At 44.8% G+C, this 10,524-nt stretch overlaps 1 protein-coding gene across 1 annotated transcript; it reads right to left on the reverse strand.

Moving 5' to 3' along the window:
* Positions 1 to 841: 841 nt before the first annotated feature.
* Positions 842 to 10,030, reverse strand: LOC142910076 (uncharacterized). Its single transcript, XM_076059838.1, has 3 exons — positions 9,366 to 10,030; positions 3,319 to 4,096; positions 842 to 874 (listed from the first exon to the last, which is right to left on the reverse strand). The coding sequence occupies exons 1-3, from the start codon at positions 10,004 to 10,006 to the stop codon at positions 842 to 844; spliced, it is 1,452 nt and encodes a 483-aa protein (XP_075915953.1). The 5' UTR covers positions 10,007 to 10,030.
* Between the last annotated feature and the right edge of the window lie 494 nt (positions 10,031 to 10,524).

Raw genomic sequence — 10,524 nt, forward strand, 5'->3', positions numbered from 1 at the left:
ATTGACGCACGTATTGTTGGTTCTTTCAGTAAAGTCACGTAGATAGAAAATAAAAATAACAGATTAAATTCAATAAGATAAAGACCACTTGTGTTGCGATCGAAACGTCGTGGGTTTTTTGCTTTATTTTCAATTTTTTATTTTTCATTTAATTTATAATCTGTTATTTTTATTTTATTTTCTATCTATGTGACTTCACCGAAAGAACCAAGAATATTAATTCCTGCAGTCACCAAAGTTTTAAGTCAAAACATTCACACACGTTGACAAAGCCTCACCTTGTGTTGTTGTGGGCAGGTCGCTTCTGATAACAAGAGCGGTATAGCAGCTCAAGCGGGCTTGGCCTGCTAACAAAAGAAAATAAAAACTGCGTGAATATTGACAATAAAACAAAGTTACAAAGTGGCGAGCCGGGTGAAGACAAATTAAACTTAAGCGAGATAATTAAAGTGAACGCAATCAGGCGAGGGCAGGAGGCAAGGCCCCGCGTGGCTAGGCCCCGCGTTGTAAAGTTCCAACCTGGACATCGATTCCCATGCTCGCTGCTACTCAACTGACATCCCTACGAGAGAGAGCGAGGCTCTACCTTGGTAAACAACAACAACAACCACAATCGCAATGAGAATTTTTCACCTCAGATTTCAGTGCCTGTTACCTCGTGACGTCACGCAGCAGCAGGTGACGTGACGTCACTTCCGGGATACGAGGCACGCTCCTCCCACAATGAGCGGCTCCGTAAATAAATAAATTAGAGAATGAATAAATTATGTTAATGTTGCGCCCAAATGTCGTGAGTGCTGAACCCGTCGCAATAAACTCGCGACGGCTTTAACGATACACATTATGTTAATGAGCCGCTAGTCACTGGTCGTAGCTTTGCCCAAATAAGGATTGGCACTGGAACGATATCGGCAGTGACCCAAGCGGAGGTGACATCATGTGCAAGAGCGCGGTGGACGGGGGAGCGGTGAATACGTTGGTGACATGATGTCACTAGCGAGGTACACCTCCCCCTGGCGTTTCACGCCGATGAGGTAATGCAGAGTGGTGACGTCACAGAGTTGGAGTTTAAGTTAATTTAGATTCATTTTCCATTGCTCCCTCCCTTTGGTGTGTGAGCTCAGCTACAACAACGTGGACATTATTGTGTATACACTGTGTGTACACTGTGTGTGTGCACTGTGTGTGTACACTGTATGTACACTGTGTGTATACACTGTGTGTCACTGTGTGTCGCTGTGTCACTGTATCACTGTGTGTGAGTACACTGTGTGTATATATATATACAGTGTGTGTACCCTGTTTGTGTACACTGTGTATATACTGTATGTACACTGTGTGTGTACACTGTGTGTGTGTACACTGTGTGTGTGTACACTGTGTGTGTGTACACAATGTGTGTATGTACACTGTGTGTACACTGTGTGTGTGTACACAATGTGTGTATGTACACTGTGTGTGTGTGTACACAATGTGTGTGTACACTGTGTGTGTACACTCTGTGTGTACACTGTTTGTGTCCGCATTGAACCGAACCCCCGGCAAGGCCATCTACTTAATGAGAGAAAATTCACACGAAATGTCCTTCTCAACGAAGCCTTCCGGATGTAATATGAAATAATCTTTTATTGAGGAAATAAAATCATCGAAGTCAAAACACAACACAATCCAAAGATGTTTCATTTTAAAACTTCAAAATGGAGCATGGGGTGCTTGCGTGAATGCGTCCATCGTGTGCAAATGTTGTGACTTTCCTGGCCTGAAGGCCGTCAATGTGTTGGACCATTATTGGTGCACAGCGTCTCAACAACAGCAGTGGGGTTTGCTTCAACCGATGGTTACGAACATCCAGACGTGAATCAGCAAGGAGCATTTCTAGTCCCAGTTAGACAAAATCTACGTCAACACGTAAGACAAAACTACAATTCGTGTTGTAGAGAATGTACCTCCTCCTATACGTGTAACTTTTAAGTGGTATGCCTTGTAACTGATGAATGATCCAAGCGTGCTCCCTATTTCAAAGATAATGAGTTGCTCCAGAGGCAGATGCTTCGTGAAACACAAAAGTACCCTTTGACCTGTATCACAAGAACAACGGGTCTCACCCGAGTTCTCTTTACAGGTTACTTCCAAACACACACACACATTTTGTCCTACCATCACTTATTCAATGTTTGTTCCTCATACAAAATGTTACATGCACGCGCACAATCAGACAAGTATTCATTCTAAATCATTGACGGGAATATTAACATTTAATTACTGCAGCGAAATTGACTGCATCACATTACATCGTATTAACAAGAAGTTATTTTACAAACACGTACCGTCTGCTTAACAGTGTATGTACACCGTACTATTGTTGTGTCATTCAAAACGAGTAGGTCGTTGCATGCTGGCGCCTGGGTCAAAATGTAACAAATTCTAAACATTGCCTACAAATAATAGATCGCGGCGTTTCGATGACAACACAAGCAATCGTCATCAGGTGGGACAAGCACAGCAGCAAGAAGAAGAAACTGTTGGAGTAGGCGCCTACTACTTCAGCAGTTTCTCTTGCTGTGGTTGTCCCACCTGATGACGATTGTTCGTGTTGCAATCTAAACGCCGTGATCTGTTATGTGTGGATTCCTGCAGTCACGAAAGCTTCGAATCAAGATTGCCTACAAACTACACAACTGAAATGACACATCAATCATCGTCCCCTACTGACAGGCTCTTGTCCACATGCAGACCAGTGCAGGGCCACCACCTTGTGCCACACAGGGGCAGCTGCTACTTGGGGATGCTCTTTGAGTGTTTCAGACGAGGTACGACACAAAACTCCGAGTTGCCGAGGCGATTAAGCGGGCAAAGCGTAAAAGCAATTATCATGAGAACATCGTGAATGCTTGGGAGCTTATTGGCTCTCGCTCCTGGTGAGAGATTGACCCAACCCACAGGTCCACAAAGACTGGCCACTCATACTCTGAAGGTTGAACCTAGGAAATGAGTGTTCAACTTCACATTCTTGTCATTAAAGGCCTGTGACAAAGGTGCATCTATTGTAGCGACATCGTCTCTGGCTTACACATCTACCGGGTCTCCACTTGACTTTGTATTGTCTCGGAGGAAGTCCACCCACACCTCCACTTCCACAAACTGCTGGGCGTTGCCTCGCTCTGCCTCACAGTCAGAATTCTCCTCCTGCTTCACGTTGCCTCCATCAATGTGAAGGTCCCATTTTGGAGTTGAATCTTCATCTTCACATTTCACCATCACTTCTTCCCTCTTCACCATCACTTCTTCCCTCTTCACCATCACCTCTTCATATTTCACCTCGATAACTTTAAAAGTGTCCAAGCTGGGATTTTCTTCCGGTTCGTGTTTCATGAGGGATGGGCTCATGGTGGCACTTTGACTTTCACAAGCCGATTTCAGACTCCACTCCTTGTGGATCTTCTGATGCTGCTGTGTTCTCTGGTGTACTTGAAGATGTGGTTGCTGTGCAAACGTTATCCCGCACGGAGTGCACCTGAAGGGTTTCTCTCCCGTGTGTGTTCTCTGGTGTACTTGAAGATTTGATGAATCTGCAAATGCCTTCCCACACACACTGCACTTGAAGGGTTTCTCTCCTGTGTGAGTTCTCTGGTGTTTTACAAGAAGAGATGAACGTGCAAACGCCTTCACGCACACACTGCACTTGAAGGGTTTCTCTCCCGCGTGTGTTCTCTGGTGTATTATAAGTGCAGATGAATATGCAAACACCTTTCCACACACACTGCACTTGAAGGGTTTCTCTCCCGTGTGTGTTCTCTGGTGTTCTACAAGATTAGATGACTGTGCAAACGCCTTCCCACACACAGTGCACTTGAAGGGTTTGTCTCCCGTGTGTGTTCTCTGGTGTATTACAAGAGCAGATGAATGTGCAAACGCCTTCCCACACACACTGCACTTGAAGGGTTTCTCTCCCGTGTGTGTTCTCTGGTGTATTACAAGAGCAGATGAATGTGCAAACGTCTTCCCACACACACTGCACTTGAAGGGTTTATCTCCCGTGTGTGTTCTCTGGTGTATTACAAGAGTAGATGAATGTGCAAACGCCTTCCCACACACACTGCACTTGAAGGGTTTCTCTCCTGTGTGAGTTCTCTCGTGCTGTGTGAAATCTCCAGTCCGATCCGTGCTGTATGCACACCGGTCGCATTGGAGCCTTGTCCTACCGAGCTGCGCCGAGCGCATTTGCTCCATCAGACCAATTCTGCAGAGGAAGCGTCAGAGGAAGCTTCAGCTGCAGACAGAAAAAAATAATATCCACACCATCTACACGTCAGTATCGATGCACAGAGGAAAGCATATATACACAGTAACACGTGACTTACACGTCTATACTTATTCACATATTCATGATATAGTGCAAAAGTGTCCCAAATTCATCACACGGGCTGTTATTGCACACAATGAGAGGGCAAATGGTCATAAACATGCCTGGAAGCCCTCGTATCTTCAAAATGAATGTTCACCAAAAACTCCGAGCACACAATTTCAGCTGTCTGGCTTCAAAAGGAATATTTATGAAAGCTAAATTCAGCTGACGTAGCAAAGGGTGTTTAAAATAATACTATTTGTGTTACGCAGAAATGCATGAATTAATGTTCAATCGCAACTTAGAGGTGTGAAGCCAGGCACAGATGTCCTTGAATGCTGGGATGAACAGATCCGACTTAAGCTGCACGTGTGTGCTGTGTTAACTTCCTGACTCCATTCTTATAAAGAGTTGCAGAGGAAAACAAACCTAAACTACTGTTTTGATATAACCTCCGTGCTCAATAGAGTTAATAGACTTTACTGCAAACACAAACTTGACACTGTCACACACTCAGAGGCGGAGCCAGGATTTTCAGGTAGGGGGGGCAACCCCTCCAGCAATGAAAAATGATAGGAGTTGTTAGTAAGTATGGAGTTGTTAGTAAGTAAGGAGTTGTTTGTAAGTAGTTGTTAGTAAGTAGTTGTTAGTAAGTAATGAGTTGTTAGTAAGGAGTTGTTAGTAAGGAGTTGTTAGTAAGGAGTTGTTAGTAAGTAAGGAGTTGTTAGTAAGGAGTTGTTAGTACGTAATGACTTGTCCCTTGCTTTTTATTCGACGCGTGTGATCGGCATTGTGCTCGCTGAAGGTGTTTGCCTTCAGGGAAGTCGTGTACTCTGTATACTCAACTGTGCAAAATTCTGTGAGTCGCTTGTAACTGCTTTGCCGTTACTTATTGCCAATTATGGACTCGGACTGTTGTCCTCTCATAGAGTCCCTGGCACGTAATAATCAGCCACACGGTGGCAGTGGGGGTCGCAAAATGCTGATTTATCTATAAATATGAAAGGGAAATGTGTGGATACGTGTCTGTTCGAAATGTTTAGCATACTTCCCAACGTGCCACACACTTGAAATTTGGCATGTGGGTATGTTCCATACTGTACACAATGTAAAAAATATAAAGTCTTTTAATCAAACAAACTGAGTAAATTTTTGAAATATAATGCAATGCAACACAGAGAGTCGGTCAACACACAATAAACGCATAGCCTGGTAGATTACTTTCTTACAAAGATTGCTCAACTAAGCGAGATAATTGAAGCAAACGCAATCAGGCGAGGGCAGGAGGCAAGGCCCCGCGTGGCTAGGCCCCGCGTTGTAAAGTTCCAACCTGGACATCGATTCCCATTCTCGCTGCTACTCAACTGACATCCCTACGAGAGAGAGGCTCTACCTCTGTAAACAACAATAACCACAACCACCACCACAACCACCACAACGATGAGAATTTCTCACCTCGGATTTCACTTCACGCCAGGAGCGGCAGATTTGTTACCTCGTGACGTCACGCGGCAGCAGGAGATGACGTCACTTGCGTGGTACAAGACACTCCCCTCCCGCAACGAGCGGGTCCTAATTTAAATAAATTATGTTAATGAGCCCGGCCCATACGTGGAGGGATGGGGCGTGGGTGCTGAACTCGTCGCAATAAACTCGCGACGGCCTTCACGAACACATTATGTTAATGAACCGCCAGTCACCGGGCGTAGCTTTGCCCAAATAAGGATTGTACTTGAACAGATAACGGAAGTTGACCCAGGCAGAGGTGACGTCACGCTCTGTGTGTACACGTACACACTGTGTGTGTACACGTACACACTGTGTGTGTACACGTACACACAGTGTGTGTACACTGCGTGTGTGTGCACTGTGTGAACACACTGTGTGTGTGTACACTGTGTGTGTACACGTACACTGTGTGTGTGTACACTGTGTGCGTGTACACGTACACAGTGTGTGTACGTGTACACAGTGTGTGTGTGCACTGTGTGTGTGTACACTGTGTGTGTGTACAGTGTGTGTACACTGTGTGTGTACACGTACACACTATGTGTGTGTACACTGTGTGCACTGTGTGCACTGTGTGTGTGTGTACACTGCGTATGTACATTGTGTGTGTGTACACTGTGTGTGTACACTGTGTGTGTGTGTGCACTGTGTGTGTACACTGTGTGTGTACACTGTGTGTACACTGTGTGTGTGCACTGTGCGTGTACACTGTGTGTGTGTACACAGTGTACACGCACAGTGCACACACACCTCTGCCTGGGTCAGTGTGTGTGTGTACACTGTGCGTGTGCACTGTGTGTATGTACACTGTGTGTATACACTGTGTGTGTGTGTACATTGTGTGTGGCACAGTCATCTCAGTCGACCAATGGGCATCTTTTCATCAATTTATTTTCCAATTTTCTTGTTTTTGTTATTTTCTATCTACGTGACTTTACCGAAAGAAGCAAGACTATAAATGTTAACGAGCTGCACCACGCTGTGTGGGAGCTGCCTGGCCTGTCGCTCCGCACGAAGCTGCGTGGAGCCTCTGTGTGGAAGTTCTGCGCCGGTGAGAAACTCTCTCAGGCTGACCCCCACCCCCACGCCTCCACGCAGATTGAGGCGAGCCGAGTGGTGGCGCATTCTATTTTGACTCAAAACGTTCGCGACCGCAGGAATTAACGTTCTTGGTTCTTTCTGTCAAGTCACGTAAATTAAAAAAAATGTTACATTGAAGAAAAAAATAAAATGACGATTTAAATAATAAACTAATTTTTTTCTTTATTTTTTTTTCTATTTACGTGACTTTACCGAAAGAACCAATAATGTGGTAGCACATTATTTATTGCAGAGGTTCAAGGTTAAAATCCGACAGGCACACCTGGCTACCCCAGCAACATTCACCACAATATGCAGTCTGCTAAACGGCAGATGTAAAACATAACGTTGTGTCATTCACAACGCACAGGCCATTGCATGTTGGTCTCACGGTCAAAATTGGGGTAATTCCAAACATTATCGAGAAACTCCACAACGGAGAAACGCACCCCCTGTACCAACGACGGAGGCGCAGGGACAGACGCTCGATTACGTTGGAATCGATCTGCAGACGGCCAGCAGCTCCGTGTCGCCTTATCTTGATCTTGCAATCCCAAACAGGTGAAAGTCCGCATCGAACCGAACCCCCGGCAAGGCCATCGTCTACTTAACGACGAGAGAAAATTCACGCGAAATATCCTTTTCAACGAAGCCTTCCGGGTGTAAAATGAACTTTTAAGCTTTTAATGAAGAAATAACAATCATCTAATTCAAAACACAACACGATTCAAAGATGTTTCATTTTAAAAATTCAAAACGGAGCACGGGCGCTGGCGTGAATGCGTCCTTCGTGTGCCGTAAATGTTGTGACTTTCCTGGCCTGAAGGCCGTCAATGTGTTGGACCCTTATTGGTGCACAGCGTCTCAACAACAGCAGTGGGGTTTGCTTCAACCGATAGGTACGAACATCCAGACGTCAATCAGCAAGGTGCATTTCCAGTCCTAGTTAGACAAAATCTAAGTCAACACGTAAGACAAAACTACAATTCGTGTTGTAGAGAATGTACCTCCTCCTATACGTGTAACTTTCAAGCGGTATGCTTTGTAACTGATGAATGATCCGAGCGTGCTCCCTATTTCAAAGACAATGAGTTGCTTCAGAGGCAGACGCTTCGTGAAACACAAAAGTACACTTTGACCTGTATCACATGGAATGTGTCTCACCCGAGTTATCTGTACAGGTTACTTCCAAACACACACACACTTTGTCCTAACATCACTTAATCAATCTAGATTTGAACACTTAATCAATGTTTGACCCTCATAGACAAAATGTTACATGTACACGCACAATCAGACAAGTATTCATTCTTAATTATTGACAGGCATATTAACAAAATTTAATTACTGCAGTGAAATATCCTGCATCAGGTTACATCGTATTAAAAAGAAGCTATTTTAAAAATACGCACGGTCTGCTTAAAAGTGGATGTAAAACATACTATTGTAGTGTCATTCAAAACGAGTAGGCCATTGCATGCTGGCGAATTCTAAACATTAGCGACAAATTACAAAACTGAGATGAAACATCAATCATCGCCCCCTACTGACAGCCTCTTGTTCACATACTCTTTGGTTCTTTCAGTAAAGTCACATAGGCAGAAAAAATAATAATAGATCACGACGTTTCGATCGTAACACAAGCGGTCGTCCTCAGGCGGAAATAATAATAAATGCAGGCCGGTGCAGGGCCACCACCCTGTGCCACACAGGGGCAGCTGCTACTTGGGGATGCTCTTCGAGTGTTTCAGACGAGACACGAAACTCCGAGTTGCCGAGGCCATTAAGTGAGCGCCGTGTAAAAGCAATTATTATAACATAGTGAATGCTTGGGGGCTTCTTGGCTCTCGCTCCTGGTCAGAGATCTCCCCAACCCACGGGTCCACAAAGACTGGCCGCCCTTACTCTGCAGGTTGAACATAGGAATTGAGTGTCCAAATTCACGTTCTTGTCATTAAAGGCCTGTGACAAAGGTGCATCTATTGTAGTGACATCGTCTCTGGCTTACACATCTACCGGGTCTCCACTTGACTTTGTATTGTCTAGGAGCAAGTCCACCCACACCTCCACTTCCACAAACTGCTGGGAGTTGCCTCACTCTGATTCACAGTCAGAATTCTCCTCCTGCTTTACGATGTGAAGGTCCCATTTTGGAGTTGAATCTTCATCTTCACTTTTTACCTTCACTTCTTCGCTCATCACTTCTTCACATTTCACCATCACCTCTTCATATTTCACCTTTATACCTTTAAAAGTGTCCAAGCAGAGATTTTCGTCCGGTTCTTGTTTCATGAGGGATGGGATCATTGCGGCACGTTGACTTTCACAAGCTGATTTCAGACTCCGACTCCGCTCCTTGTGGACCTTCCGATGCTTTTGTGTTCTCTGGTGTCTTCGAAAAGTTGATGACTGTGTAAACGCCATCCCGCACATCGTGCACCTGAAGGGTTTCTCTCCCGTGTGTGTTCTCTGGTGTGTTACAAGAGCAGATGAATGTGCAAACGCCTTCACGCACACACTGCACTTGAAGGGTTTCTCTCCTGTGTGTGTTCTCTGGTGTACTTTAAGATGTGGTGACTGTGCAAACGCCTTCCCGCACAGAGTGCACTTGAAGGGTTTCTCTCCCGTGTGTGTTCTCTGGTGTACTTTAAGATTTGATGAATGTGCAAACGCCTTCCCACAAACACTGCACCTGAAGGGTTTCTCTCCTGTGTGTGTTCTCTGGTGTGTTACAAGATTATATGAATCTGAAAACGCATTCCCGCAGACACTGCACTTGAAGGGTTTCTCTCCTGTGTGTGTTCTCTGGTGTATTACAAGATGACATAGATCTGAAAATGCCTTGCCACACAGAGTACACTTGGAGGGTTTCTCTCCTGTGTGTGTTCTCTGGTGTTTTTTAAGAGCAGATGACCGTGCAAACGCCTTCCCACACACAGTACATTTGAAGGGTTTCTCTTCTGTGTGACTTCTCTGGTGCCGTGTCAAATTTCCAGTCCGGTCCATGCTGTATGCACGCTGGTCGCATTGTTGACTTGTCGTACCGAGCTGCGCTGAGTGCCTTTGCTCCATCAGACCAATTCTGCAGAGGAAGCATCAGCTGCAGACAGAAAAAAAGAATATCCACACCATCTACACGTCAGGCACAGAGGAATGCACACGTGACTTACACGTCTAAACTTATTAATATATTCATGATGTAGTGAAAAAGTTTTCCAAATTTATCAGATTTGATTAACGCCTTCCCGCACAGAGTGCACCTGAAGGGTTTCTCTCCACGGGCTGCTATGGCACACAGTGAGAGGGGAAATGTCATTAATATGCCTAGAAGCCTTCATATCTTCAAAATTAATATTAACCCACACAATTTCGGCTGACTATAAAAGGAATATTTAGGAAAGCTAAATTCAACTGACATAGCAAAGGGTGTTGAAAACAATACTATTTCTGTTATGCAGAAATGCATTAATTAACGTTCAATCGCAACTCAGGTGTGAATCCAGGCTCAGATGTCCTTGAATGCTGGGGATGAACAGTTCCAACTTCAGCGGAATGTGTGTGCTGTGTTAACTTCATGTTTCCATTCGTAT

The sequence above is a fragment of the Petromyzon marinus genome, unplaced genomic scaffold (genome assembly GCF_048934315.1).
Source record: "Petromyzon marinus isolate PM22_M1 ecotype Great Lakes invasive population unplaced genomic scaffold, UKy_Petmar_22M1.pri1.0 PM_G_Scaffold_138, whole genome shotgun sequence".
Classification (NCBI taxonomy): domain Eukaryota; kingdom Metazoa; phylum Chordata; class Hyperoartia; order Petromyzontiformes; family Petromyzontidae; genus Petromyzon; species Petromyzon marinus.

Bases quoted from the DNA above. Each gene is read 5' to 3' on its own strand.
- LOC142910076 (XM_076059838.1), bottom strand. From the start codon at position 10,006: ATGGAGCAAAGGCACTCAGCGCAGCTCGGTACGACAAGTCAACAATGC. The intron at 4,097-9,365 runs GTGCGGGATGGC...CTTCAAGTGCAG, and splicing joins AAACCCTTCAGGTGCACGAT to TGTGTGTGGGAAGGCGTTTG. The intron at 875-3,318 runs GTGAAATATGAA...ATTTGGGCAAAG, and splicing joins ACACTTTTAAAGTTATCGAG to CTACGACCAGTGACTAGCGG.